Raw genomic sequence first — 14702 nt, 5'->3', positions numbered from 1 at the left:
TGAGAATAGGTTTCCTTAGTTTTCAAAGCTGGGGAACAGAAACTTCCATGGCTGGAAAATAAAGCAAAGCCTTCTTACAATTTAAATGGTAGCATTTGACATAAAATAACTTTTGAAATTTTTTTTTTTTCGGAACCGGGGATTGAAAGGCCACCGCACTTGCCAGGCAAGTGCTTATTTCACTGAGCCAGCTCCCCGGGCCCCCCCACTTGTGAGATCTTTATTCTAGGTGTATCTGTTGGATACTTTTGCACTACACAGAAATATATCATCGGTTTCCCAGAAGGTTCTATTGTCACTGAGGAAATCTAGAAGGTAAATTTTCACCCTTCTAAAATAAAACATTTAATGGAACTTCAGAGAGGATAAAATACTGAGAATATAATGGCTTAAGACATGGTCAGAAGTCTTCCAAATAAAGTATGGGAGAAAGAGATCATGTTTCTGAAATGGTAAATAATCTAAAGGAATGTGGTGTGAAGTCTCTTCATTTATTTAGCTACTTAGTATTACAAAGTGAATCTTATATTGAACCAGAAGGTACAAATTAGATTTTTTTTCTTTTGGCTGGGCTAACTATATTATGACATCCTTGCAATCAATCTTATTGTCATTTGCCTGACAATCCATTCATATAGTCATCTATACAATAAGGCAGGAAGCAATTTGCTTTCTGAAAGTATCTGTCCATGTATGTATGTATGTATGTATGTATGTAAGTATGTATGTATGTATCTATCTATCTATTGAAACCTAGTTCACAATAACTAAGTTATGAAATCAGTTTAGGTTTCCATCAATAGACAAATGAATAAAGAAAATGTGGTACTTACAGACTGTATAGTATTATTATTTAGCCATTAAAGGGAATGAAATTAGGTCATTTGCAGGAAAATGGATAGAACTAATTATGTTAGTTGAAATAAGCCAGGCTCAGAAAGGCATAAATTGTGTGGTTTCTATCATATGTGGAATCCAAATAGATAAATAAGTGAGAGGAAGGAGAAAACATAAAAGTAAAGTAGACTACTAGAGAAGGGAAGAAGGAGGTGGAGAGGGGAGGGAAAGACCGTGATGGGGGATGGGTGGGTGAGTGAAAGTATGTTTCATACACATACTTTCCAAAATAGAATCCATCAATCTGTGTAACCAACATGCAGTAATAAAAATTACTTGACAGTAAAATTTGACTGTTTTGTCTGTTGTTGAAAACTTATTTATTTTTATTTAAGATATATTCAAAATAAATATAAAACATTTTGAGTATATTATGGTGGCCACTTGTCTTATAGAATAGATACAACCCAGACTCTGGGAGGAAGAACCAAGGAGAGAAAACTGTGCTTTGTGTTGTGGGTATGTGATCAAGTTTCTTTTTTGTCTTTTTTAAATTTATTTTTTATTTTTTTACGTGTTTTGATACAGGGTCTCACTATACACTCAGATTCATAGTGATCCTACTATATTCAGCCTCCTGAGTGCTGGGATTACAGGTGTACACCACCCCTCTGGGTCTTGGTGGCCAGGTCAGCACACCTGGGGTGAATCTGGTGTGACATGTGGTACTGGGAATTGAACCCAGGTCTTTGCGCTTGCCTAAGCGGGTGCTTAGTCCTCTCTGCTATCTCGCAGGCCCTATGAACAAAGATTCTAAAACACCCCAGAATCTTGGTAAGAAGAAAAGAATGAGAATGAAACTCTAGAAATTTGGTCAATGCTGAGCTTTATTTTTGGTGAATGTGAAGTACAGACTCTGTGTTTTATTTCTGTCATTTTCTCTAGCCTATATACTGAATGGCTCATAATTGGTGCTTACAATCATTAAATATTTTTAAAAATTAACTTGGAGGACCCTAAGGGGTTAATGGGCATTGGAAAATTTTAACTCAACAGGAAATGATATTGATTTATTGTCATCTTTGGTCAGTGAGGAAGTCTGACTTAAGGCAAGAATGGAGGGTGTTATGCAGGAATTTGTATCAAGGAAGAAATATTAATTTTGTTAAAAATGACTTTTGTTCTCCATAGGATATAAACATAAAGAAACAAGACCAAGATACAATGAACTTGATGGTTTCTAGGGAGCATGTCAGTTCTAACAACTTCATATGGCAAGTGGTATTGACTGATGATGCCCTGAATTGAGAACCTGAGAATTCCAACAAGCCTGGGCTTAAACACCAGAGAAAGGAGATTATGGTGGAGTGCAAACTCCAGATAAATATAGTCCTGTTTCCTGTCCGTTGCAGGCTCTGCTGACTGAATCCTCCCTTGTCCATATTGCTCAGTTCCCTGATAATGATTATGGCTTTGGTGGTCTGTGCAGTATTTAAGAGGATTTGGGAATGACAGAGATTCTGTAAACTTAGTTAATTTTCTTCAGCTTTGGTTCATCCATGCTAGGCTTTTAGGGGAAAAGGGCATGCAGTCACTTCAGGAGCCATCACTCTCAAGAACAGCCCTAGTGTCCACCCGCATATGAATACATAGTGTTCAAAATAAAATTAATAGGTTCAATAACTTGCCTCTAGGAGCTGAAAGCAAAAACAAGACAACAGATACAGTGAAAACAATGGGGCAAACAGGTGCACAGCTGAGAAAATGGAGAAATACAGCAAATTAGAGGCTTTTATTACAAACTCTTAGGGCATGTGCAATTTTATATTGGGAATTGGAATTCTGCAGGTTTCAAGGCGCTTGGTGAGGTCTGTGTGAAGGTAAAGAAGGAGAGGCTGATGGTGGTGGTGAATCATCTTGCTCCTTTCAGTAAAAAGGGGAAAAAGTTACCCTTTGGAATGAAGGGAGAGGGTATTTTCTTCATAGCTATTTAGACTGAGGGTGCATTCATTGCTACTTAGGCCTAGGCATTTTTTTTCTAAGAGATTTGGTTGTAACCAGCCTAGGGAAAGAAAATAAAAATGTATTAAGCAGGGCATATCCTGCCAGAGAGATTTCATAAGCCTTCTTTCCACTGGAAACCAGGCTAAAAAGAAAATAAAAACCAGAGTGTATTATAATTGTACATTCCACTTACAACCAACTGGCAAATGCCAATTGATTTTCCAAGGAAATGATTACTTTGGGTGAGGTGGTGTTTGTGTGTGTGTGTGTGTGTGTGTGTGTGTGTGTGTGTGTGTCTGTCTGTCTGTCTGTCTGTCTGTCTGTCTGTCTATCTGAGTACTCACTAAGGGGCAACATGGCTTGCTATTGTCTAGCATTTACTGTTTTTGCCATCCTGAACACTGTCAGAAATTAATCTGGACTCACAGAATTCAGCTGAAAGCAAATTCCAGGCAAGTCTGAGCTTTAGCTGCTCTGGGCTGATAGGTATCTCTCTTCTTTTAAATATATCCAAATAGAGAATTTGAAAACCTCCCCAGGAATCTTTTCCAGGGTTTATAAAAACCTCGTCGCCCATAAGATCTTTCCATCTAACTTAAATTCCTTTGGTTGTAATTTGAATTCATTTCCTCTTCTTTGCTCGTTAGAGAGTAGAATACTACCCACAATAGACATTTCTCTAAATACAGCTGTGAAACACACACCTCAGGCTTCTTTCCTGGACACACATGACTTCTATTTCATATATCAATCTATTTATAATCTTTTCTTCTTTGTTTTCTTTTCCACTTTAACCTCTTTTTTTCTCAGAACAAGACAATTTGGTAAAGACACCTTAAAATCATGTGTTCATAATTGATTTCACAAGATTTATTCTACAAAGACTGTCACATCAGGATGTCCCATTTTCAAATTCCAACCCAACTTTGTTGATTAGATCTTAAGGATCTAACAGAATGTTGGAATTTATACTTCATGCTTCCTTAGATGGGGTGAGGTGACAAGTCTCAAGATATGGATAGTCTCTTCCTAGCTCTTAACACAGAGGCCAAAAATTTCCAGATATCATTGGAGAGAATCTTTTCAATCTATTAAATGAGATGGATAAAACAATTTTGAGGTATTTATTCACTTTTAATACACAGTACTTTTATGAATATATCTTAAGTATTCATTTGGCCAAAAAAAGAACTTATTTTCCCTCAGTTACCCTTATTTTGCTTACAATGATCAATGTATATTACCCTGTCACTAATTTCTCAGGCAAAAAGCTCTGAATTACATCTTCAATTTCACTCCTGAAGCAAAACTTAACCATGTTGTACAAACCCTCTCATGTACTTACATCATAATGTCCAAGAGCATAAGTTTATAGCTCAATGAGTTTTGCACATACTAAATCTTTTTGTGGTTTATAATTGCCTATATGTTTTTATAAGGCCTCTGTTATCATATATGAGATCATTTTATTTTATTTTGTGTTCGAAGTTGAACCAAGGGCCTTCACATTGAGCTGTACCTTTTTATTTTGAAATTGTAACTCACTAAGTCACTAAGTTGCCCAGGATGGGCTCAAACTTATGATCCTCCTGCTTCAGCTCCCTGAGTGTGTTAAATCACATTTAGACCATGGAAAGGAGGCTATAATTCCCAGTCTCCTCTTTCCACACAAATATGTTTCCTGTTTTACATGCCCTGAGATATTTAAAGCACAAACTACGGGCTGGTGAGATGGCTTAGTGGTCTAAAGCACCTGCTTGGAACAAGTTCAGCAAAGCACAGGGACCACGGTTCGATCCCCCAGCACCACATGCCAGCCATCCCCACCCCTTGGTGGGCTGAGCTGGCCACACACACACACACACACACACACACACACACACACATAAATAAATAAATAAAATTAAAAAAAAAAAACCTTATCAGCTATTCAAATAAAAGCTGGGCAATCTTTAAAAAAAAAAAAGCACAAACTAATAAAATGAGCCTTTTGAGAATCCAGTAACACATAAAGTTTCATTTAAAATGTAATTTTTTATTTAAAAAATTAATACTATGGAATTTTAAAAATTATATTATTAAAAGAACATTTAAAAATATGGCTTTGAAAGAAATCCATGGCAGCAATATTTTGGGGATGGATCATCCCCCCCCCTCCCGTGATTATCTGTTAAGGGTCTTTGATTTTTCTCTTCCTTTTCCTTTAAACTTTTACTGCACTTCAATTAGCTTCAAAAGACCTATGAGAGGGCCAGAGGTATAGCTCAGTAGCACAGTGCCTGCCTGGCAATTGCAAGGTGGGGAGTTTGATTCCCTATACCAAAAAAACAGACAAACAAAACAACCTATCAGGGGTAACCATATCACTTCCTTTATAAAAATCTAGTGTCTGCTGTAATAATTTCAGGGGTTTTAGAATACAGGTGAATATTTGTCTTGCTTTTTTTACTTATCAGCCCGACCTTCCTTTGTCCCTGTTCTTGGAGGCACACCTTTCTTAAAGTCATTTACTTGGCTGCAAAACTCTACTTCATCAAACCTAATACCTGACAGGCATAAAGGTACACGCCCATAATCCCAGCACTCTGGAGGCTAAAATGGGAGGATTAGTTTGATCCTAGTCTGGGTGATTTGAAGACCTAGGGAGAGGCCCTACCTTGGAATTTAACAAAGGACTGGGGGGATAGTTCAGTGTGAAGACCCTGGGTTCAACCCCTGTCACCAGATAAAGAGCAGCAGTGACAACACCAATGACAATAAATCAACACAATACATAAACAAAGGAAGTCTGAGTTTAGTCATACTTCAGTTATCAAAATGAAATGAATACCTGCTAAAGTGATTTAGTGAGACCCTGCTTTAAAATTTTAGAAAAGGCTAGTGATGTAGCTCAGTTTGAAGGCTCAGGGTTTGTCCTTAGCACTGAAAGAAAATCACAATGATGATTACAATAGCAGCAACAGCAGTAGCAAAACCAAGACCCCCAAATAATAACTAATTAATAAGAGAAATCTGAATTTAATCATACCCCAGATGCCAAAATGGAATGAGCAATTATGCTGATTTTAAGTCCCTCTTTCTCTGTAACAAGGCTGTCAGTAGTTTTTTTCTGACCTACCAGCAAATCTGTTCTACTGCAGTCAGTCATTTGCTCTCCTGTGCATGGCATTACATCGTGTCTTCCCCATCCCTTAGTCTTGTGCACTCAGACTGCTGTGGTGGCTTCTGTGCCACCAGACTACAGAGCTAGTTCCTGAACTCGCTGGCTGACTCACAGGTTGGCTGAGTAGTCAGCTGACATTTCGAATGCTTCCTTTAATGTTTTTGTTCTATCTTATGCCACATACCTCACATTACATGTCCCTGAGTAACATTTGCACTTTCTGACCAGTAGGCAAGAACCTGGCCATCACCCCACTTAGCGCTAGAGTTATGAGGGAGCGAGGGAGGTGGCATGCTCGTGCTTTACTATCTTTAGTGTGACTCCCTACATTCTTTGTCGTTTAGAGAATGCTTTCTGCCCCCCCCCCTTTATCCTTTAATCCCTTTCTTTTTTAAGTTCCCCAGTCCTGCCAGGTCTCTTCTCTTTCTCCTCTTCACATTGCCCTCCCCCCATCCTGTTCCTGCTTGTCCACCTTTTCTTTCTTTCTCTTTCTCTTCTTCTTCTTTTGATTTTTGAGGCAGGGTCACGCTATATAGTCCAGGTTGGCCTTGAACTCACTATATAGCCCATGCTGACTTCAAGCTTGCAGACATCCCCTTGCCTCAGCCTCCCAAGTGCTGACACAGATTAGCCACCATACTGATCAAGAGGATCTTTCTGAAGGTCTCTTCTTTCATTGTTTTAATTTTCAAAGTCTCTTTGCCATCCCTTACAGTTCTTCACAAGAAGATTTCAGAAACAAAGATTGCCTTTTCTTGGTCTACAATTCAGGGGAAGGTTCTAGCTTTTGAACCCAGGTTCTAGCTTTTGAACACAGGGAGGTTGTTTCATTTTCTCTACATTGACTACACACATGATTCAAATTGATAGACAATATTGTTTTGATTTACAATGTCTCATTTATTTAGGTTTTATGTCATCTTGTGTAACATGTTTATATGTAGGGCTGTTTTTTGGTGAATATTACCCCTGTGAATGTTCTCAGTTGAAAATATATCCATCATTATTATACTTATATAATGTCATCAGCTTGAATATTAGAAAATAAATATTCAGTTTAATGGGGATCCCGCAAATCACTCATGGTAGTACTGTGCACATTAAAAACAGACATCAAGAACATGTTAAATTGAAAGGCTATTAGAATCTGAATATTTTTTGTTCTATATCTTTCCACCACTTCCTTCTCTAAAAGTTCTCCATCTGTCATTTAGTACTAGAAAATAATATAAAATATGGTTATGCTTAAGCTAGGTCAGCCACACAAAATTCAGCCTGCCTTCTCCAAAATAATCATGGCAGAGATATGTCTCCTGGTTTAATAATAATATGGTTATTTGGACAGTAGCAAGTGAGAAATTTTAAGAAATTTTATGTTACAGCAGATCTAGCTATATCTTCTCTCTTTTTTTTTTTTGGGTATAACTGGGGATTGAACTCAGGCCCTTGCACTTGCCAGGGAAGCGCTTATTCCACTGAACCATCTTCCCAGCCCTAGATCTTCTTTTAGTGAGAACTGCCTATCTGCAGGGTTCAGTCCATAAGCCTTAAGATGGTTTTGATTTTATAGACCACCACAAAGATAGTCAGTGATAACCCTGGGCTTTAAAAACAATTGAGACAGATTTTTTGTAAGTGGGAAAGAGATTAGGAGATCCAGGGCAGGGGAAGGAGGTGAGAAAGAGAGGAGGGAAAAGTAGAAAGATTAAGATGTGTGATGTGCATATACCAACTAACCATTTGGGTGTAATCATTATATATTGCCAACATAAACTAATAAACATCTTAAAAAGAGAAAAAAGTCCTTCAACAATATTCCACTAATATTCACTGAGTATCTATTATATCCTCATTTTCTGTCCTTGGTATTGGGACATATCAACAAATAAAAACAAACAAACAAACAAATAAAACCTCCAAAAAACCAAAACAAAACAATTTAAACCCAGACTGACTGACACTTGAACCTGGGTTCTTAACGTTTTCCTTATTTTTATTTAATATTCAATATTCTATGATCTTCATCTTCATCATCATGATTTTCCTGAGATACTCAACAAACATGTTAAATAAAAGCTGAAATGAATATCTTTTTATAAAGTATTCTCAGTGCCACTTCCTTATATAATGACACTGGCATTCTGGTACAAATAAGTATACAACTAATTGGCTAGCTAATTAATTTTTAAAACTAATTCTGTTTCATATGAAATTCCAAATTACATATCTTTCATCATGTGGATTGAACAATTTTCTTTGCCTAGGAGAAAACTGTTCATTTCTAAGGGCAAGATTTATTGCCAGAAATCAAAGCTGCTGAAGTGGAAATTTTATTTTGAAATAAATGTCACTCCATCTATGAAAGGTAGATTGTTCTCTACATTTGAAAGCAAGGACTTTATGATGGCATTAGATTGAACCTATCTGTTGTGTTTGTCCGCTCACCCTCATGAAGTCTGATTTATTTAAAAAACTTTGATCAAACTTAACCAGGTTTCAGTTTTTGTATTAGCACATAGGGAATCCAAGAATGGACAAAGAAACACGAAAATGTTTGTTCTCTACCCCTTGTCTAATCAACTGAGTACTAAAGGAATACCTGCATTGAACTTATTCATTACTGTATTCTGTTCCACAGGAATTAGGAAGACTATGTTTTATTCTTGTTTCAGGAAGCCTCGGTATAGCTAGGAAAATAAGAGAAACTGAGGAGAGAATGGGGACACTATCAGACATGACATGGTAAGTACCTGTGGGGTCATACAAATGTAAGTCTTGTTAGAAGAGAGGAAACATGGAGAGTTATGAACAACTTGTTTCCAAGTAGTGGAAGGTACCCTTGAGCAATAAGTAGAAAAAAATGTAGAGCTGGATAAACCCTGAGACAGGCAATTCTATTGTTAACAAAAATTTTAGCTCCAAATGTAGTCACAGTTTGTAATCCTAGGCAAATGCAGCTCACTGAAAAATCACCATTAAAGTGTAACAACCATCACTGAAGCGAGATTTTACATCATATACCTAATTCGAACTTGGGCCCCTTCTGATGTTAGCTCATTACTAAATTGCTCGATCTTATAAAAGTTGCTTAATTTAGTTAGGGCTTAGATTTTACATGTATGAGTAAAAGGTCTCAGTTGTTTGATTTCTAATGATACCTTGAGCATTGAGATTTGAGCACTAAGATTTGTGACAATTCCTTTTGCATTTTAACCTATGCAATCTTTATGAGAGGTGATCTTTTATAAAGGATTTTCAGACTTAATTGTTCTAACAGCAGAAGTTTCTCTTAGAAGGATTGTTTTAAGTGGTGTGTAGTATATTCATTTTTATGTGGGGCCATGAAAGTAAAATCATCAGATTAAAGATTTTTAAGACTGTTTTAGTTTTTTTGATAATTGTTTTATTAGTGCATGCTTGCTCTAATAGTGATACTTTTTTTTTTTTTTTTTTTTTGTGGAACCAGAGGTTGAACTCAGGCCCTTGCACTTGCCAGGCAAGTACTTCTTCTACTGAGCCATCTCCCCAGCCCCGATAATTTTGGTGGATCGAACTCAGGACCTTGTGCTTGCCAGGCAGGTACTTAGACTGCCAAGCTATCTCCCTGGCTTGTGCCAGAATTTTTATGTGCAATGTATGTTATTTATGTAACAAACCCCCATATAAATATAATCTTTTATTTATAGCACAAGGCAGAAATTTGTCTGATGTCCTAAGATAATTTAACTTACTAGTAGTGAGACAGATTCATTTCCAGGATGTTTTTTTTTTTTTTTTTTTTTTTGGTGGAACTGGGGATTGAACTCAGGACCTTGTGCTTGCCAGGGAAGCGCTTATTCCACTGAGCCATCTTCCCGGCCCCTTCCAGGATGGTTTGGACACAAACTTATAAGCCTTTCCTAGGAAATGTCTTTTTTCTCACTAAGCAATTCAAGGACACAACATTGCTAATATTTAATGTGAGTCTCAGTTCCATAGAAAGATAGAAGAATTGAAAGCATATATTGAAGAATTAGATTCTTAGAAATAATTAGGATTTTGAATTCCCTATTATATTTAGGGCAGGGAGTTAAATACCAGGGCTGGAATTTAGAAAAGACCTAACAATCTTATGACTAATAATAGCATTTGTAGTCATGAGGTCTGAAAGAAAAGGAAAAGAAAGAGCAAACAGCGGAGATTTTAAGGTCAAACATTCAGCACTAAGGAGTTAGAAAAATACTTTACCCGAGTTCAAATGTCATTCAGAGAAATGCTGAAGCCTGAGTGTAGTATTGGCTTGTGCTGCTAACAAATCTTGGGTTTAGGGTCAAGAGTCACCTGATATGACAGGAAGGCCATCTCCTATGTTTTCTGCCTGTGTTTCTATTTTGTCCAGCATTGTTTATAAAGTGTGCTTATTGAAATTCTAATGATTTGCTTATTTTTTTTTATTTTGGAGGATTTTAAAACAGATAAAAATTCCACTATTGGTACTATTGAAGGAATAATATATTATCCTCAGGGAATCAATGAATTTGCATTTTTGTTCTAAATCATTTGATAGACATATGTCTCAGAAGTAATTTTTCCAAGTGCAGTTCCCTGGGTTCTTGTCCAAGATACTGATCTGATGGGTGAATTTTCAAGGGCTGTACAAATTTGGATAGGGTGTTTCCTCACCAATGTGAAATTTAGAAAGCTCAGAAGTCTTTCACATATATTTGTGCACCAATCAATTATAGTTCATGAGCCTATAAAAAGAATTATTCCTTTACCTTATGTCAGGTTACTTTTGGTCTTGTTTTTACCGACTGTTTCATACTGGGTTTAAATTTGGACTCAGATGGATCTCACAGAGCAAGTAATTTTCTGTCTTCACATTCTTTGAGTTTTAAATGGTAAGTATTACACTAGTGTAAAGTGTATTATTTTAGTGAAGGAAATCTGAGGAGTGTCCAAGACTGGAGATATAAGACCTTTTAATTCTTTCTCATTGACTTCATGAAATATGGAAATAGACTGTTCAGAGATGTAATGTCTAACTCTTCTCCAGTCTTGCAGTTTAAGCTGTAGACTGCATGATTCAAGTCCCCATTCCAAACCCAATTTTAGTTTTATCACTTTCTAGTGACTTCATGTAACTTTTTCTTTAAAAAGGAAGACAGCATGCCTTTGTATACTGTCTCTTTTCCTTAAATCTTGGGAGGACTGTTGATAGTTTATGTAGCTTTAACACCAACAAATTTTTCTTGTTTTAAGAATCATGCAGCAAAAAATTACATCAGAAAGGTAAAGAATGTGATTATAGATGCAGATTTTAAGAGTTCTTCTATCTCGTGTAAATAGAGAATAAAATGGAGAACAATGAATTTATTCTTCCTAATTGGATTGGGGCTCCTCCTGAGAAGGCAGTCGCTGGAAATTGCACAGCTATATACCCAATGGCATAAGACCAGCACTTCTTAAATAATTTTTATTCCCCTCTTTCTCTCATTTTACATGTCTAAGCCACAAAAAGCTCTGTCATCTTTATCTTGAAAACATATTCCTAATATAGTCACCTCTTTACGATTCCACTGATGATCCAAGTCAACATTATCTCATATGTTTACTGCATTGCTCTCTTAAAAGTTCTTTGCTTTCCATTCTTGCTTTTCTCATTTTCAGTCTTTACTCAGCAAGCTATGGTTTCATTAAAATTATGAATCAGACTTTGGCCTTCTTTTACCCTCCAGTCTCTCAACACCTTGTAGATATATTTTGAATAAAGTGCACTCCTCTTAACCTACATATTTCTACGTTAAGTAGGATTTATATCCCCTGCAACTTAATCTGGCAATTCTGTACTTTTCTACAACCTTAACCACTTTCTTGCTGTTCTTGAAATATACCAACCTTATTTCCATTTCAAACAAAATACTTACAATTTTTTCATCCTGGAATGCTATTATTATTTTAAAATTGTAACTTATTCTAGTCTCAGCTAAAATGTTATCCTTAGATAGGCCTTATGTAAAGTGGCTACTCCTTTTCTTCTGTGTTATTTTTGATATTCTATTTGTGCCACTTGTCACCTGAAAATATTTTATTTATTTTTTATTGTTTATCTTTCCATTAAAGTGAGAGCTCCTTTAGAGAAGGGATTTGTCAACTTTTTCATCTGTCTCCAGAGCCTAAAGTTATGACTCAATTATTGTAGGATTAATGAAGTATGGGTGGGTAGATAAATGATGGATGCAGGAATACAAACAGATCCCCAGAATTACTGCCAGTGAACATAAAATGAGCTTCTCACAGGTGGCCAATAGGATGAAGGGTGCATTTAAATTGCAATAGCCCCAGAACAAAGGTCAGTTCCTCAGATGGATTCCATTTCATCATTACTCTGTTGAAATTTTGGGACATACTAGTTACCTAAACCAAGGTTGCATGAGTCATTTGTTTCCTTAAGAACTGGAAACTTTATGGGCTGGGCTTTGGAGACTTCTTTCTTCTAGCCAGGTGGTACAAAAGCATAAGCTTTACTTTCACAATGGAGGGCACTCTTGGGGGAAATAGAATATAATATCATGGTGGTGACATTGAGGTGGGTCAAGTTTTAAAAAGTCCAGTAGAGCACTAAGTTAAAAACAGATGTTCTGGATCTAAAAAAGAGGGGGGGGGTACTTGCATTATAGCCACATTGTATGGTGGTGGTCCCTGGCCTACTAATCATAAATACATGTGTTTTTAGACATGCCAAGGGAGAGATATATCACAGGCTGTCACTTACAATGTGAAAGTCTGAATTTGTCATCCAACTCTATCTACAGTTAGACTCCCAGTGGATGTATTTTCCATTTGCCCTGATTTTAAATGTTAACCTGGAGATAGGTCCAAATTGCCTTTTTCCCCTTCCTTCTCTTCAAAACCACAACTCCCCCAACATTTTGTTTTTATATAGGAAACCAGATTAAGTAAAACAGTTTTGCTAATAAGATAAATTCTCCAATGGCCAGTCTGGGGCAAGCTGTGTTCTCTTGTGCAACTACCTACTCAATAGAACACTGTTAAAAGTTTTTAAAATGGTATTTTCCTCACAAATCTATTCTCAGCACCTGTAATACTCTTAAATGTTAAGCCAAGCAATTACAGTGGCAACTTTATTCAAACAGTACCCCCGGTCCTTGAAAAGAGGATTATACAGAGCTCCTGGCAGCCGTCTGGCAGGATGCTTAGCTCACAAAAGGTTGACCAGGATCAACAGCAGAAAGTATTCTTTAGAGAGACCACTGCAGGTCTCATTGATGTAAATTTTAAATAATCTTGCTGTGAGAGTTTATAGTTTTATTCCAGTGAAGCCTGTGGATTCTGTTTTAGGAGGTGCTAAACCAATTGCCATTTAACAAGAGTTAGCTTTACTGGTTTCTCTCTTTTAAAGTCTGCTTCTTCAGGGAGCATCTGGCATCTAACAAATAATTGGGGTAGCCAAAAGAAAAGAAATGTGTAATATTCTAATTCCATTTTAAAATTTAAAGAAGCACACACAGAGTAGGTATGAAAAAATCTTTCAAGTGGTTGAATGATGTGCTGTTTTGGCCAAGTTTAACATGTATATAAAATTCATTTTGATATAGAGTCTCTCTATGAAGTTCAAACTCATAGGGATCCTTCTGTCTTAGCCTCCCCAGTGCTAGGATTACAGGTATGTGCCACCACATTTGGTTTTAGGCTGGCACAGTGTGCAGGGGGTTCTGGGGCCTCAGCATGTGGTACTGGGGAATCAAACTGGTCCTTGCACTTTCCACAAAGCTATCCCCCCAGATGACTTCATGATATTTATTCTGGGGATCTGTTCTTACTATTTTTATGAGTATCAACACATTCTTGGGTTTCTCTGTGTTCTCTTCTTGAGTAGGAAGTACTAACTAACTCTTAGGCTGCTTTCAGAATTAATTAAGATAGTGTTTGCAAGGCACACAGCCTGCCTCAAAACAGGGTCTCTACAAATGCTGGATACTATTATCAGAGTTTTTAAAATTACTATTCGGTCTTGCTCAGGTTGTACAAACTGTCCTCAATATTGGTAGTCTTCCTTTGTCTACATTTGAGCTACAAAGTCTTAGTCAGAGTGACCAACTGTCCCAATTTTCCTAGGCCTGAGGGGTTTCCAGGAATGTAGGACCTTTAGCAATGAAACCAGGGGAAATTGGGCCAATCAAGGACATGAGTCACTAAGTCTTTGGACAGGTTCCATGCTCAAGTTTTTCATTAGGCTAGGTTATTCTTCAAAAAAGTGAATTGTGAGGTTCTTTTAAACTCACCTTGTTTCTGGAAAATCTTTAGATCTTTCCTCTATGTCATCTTTCTAGATGTGTGTTAAAAAGACTGTTCTGTTTTATATGCCAAGAAGGAGTGGCATTTTTTAGGCACACTCAGCTGGTTGGATTTCAAGTTTGGACCTCCAAATCATGCACCCGGATGTCCGGCAGGCTGGGAGGCGGACTATGGAAAAGAACTGGTATAAACCAAAATGACTTTTGCCATTGGCTTGGCCAGTAGATCTTGCCAAGTGGTTTTCCCCTCAATTTTAAACAAATCAGTGTTAAATGGGGAAATTTACTCCATATGTTGCTGATATCTTTATTCTTTTTTTTTTCAAAGTTTTATTGATAAACAGCAATGAGACAGTTTCAAATCAAATCGAAAGTACAGTTTCAACAAATAATACACTGCA

At 36.9% G+C, this 14702-nt stretch overlaps 1 protein-coding gene across 7 annotated transcripts in view; it reads right to left on the bottom strand.

The window, feature by feature from the left end:
• The window catches only part of Col8a1 (collagen type VIII alpha 1 chain), a 160627-nt gene that overhangs the window by 71693 nt on the left and 74232 nt on the right, over positions 1–14702 (bottom strand). For 2 of the 7 annotated variants that reach the window (XM_004636578.3, XM_004636579.3), the window contains exon 1: positions 5960–6084. The exons of 2 other annotated variants lie outside the window; for them this stretch is intronic. In XM_004636578.3, coding sequence (XP_004636635.2) covers positions 5960–6010 — 51 coding nt within the window. In that variant the 5' untranslated portion in view covers positions 6011–6084. Of the gene's footprint in view, positions 1–5959; positions 6085–14702 lie in introns of those variants that run through there. 3 more of the 7 variants (XM_023721309.1, XM_023721308.1, XM_023721312.1) reach the window with 2 other exon arrangements.

Source organism: Octodon degus, unplaced genomic scaffold, assembly GCF_000260255.1.
Source record: "Octodon degus isolate 3935 unplaced genomic scaffold, OctDeg1.0 scaffold00081, whole genome shotgun sequence".
NCBI lineage: Eukaryota > Metazoa > Chordata > Mammalia > Rodentia > Octodontidae > Octodon > Octodon degus.
The sequence above is the reverse complement of the archived record's forward strand: the minus strand, read 5'-3'. Positions and strand labels throughout refer to the sequence as shown.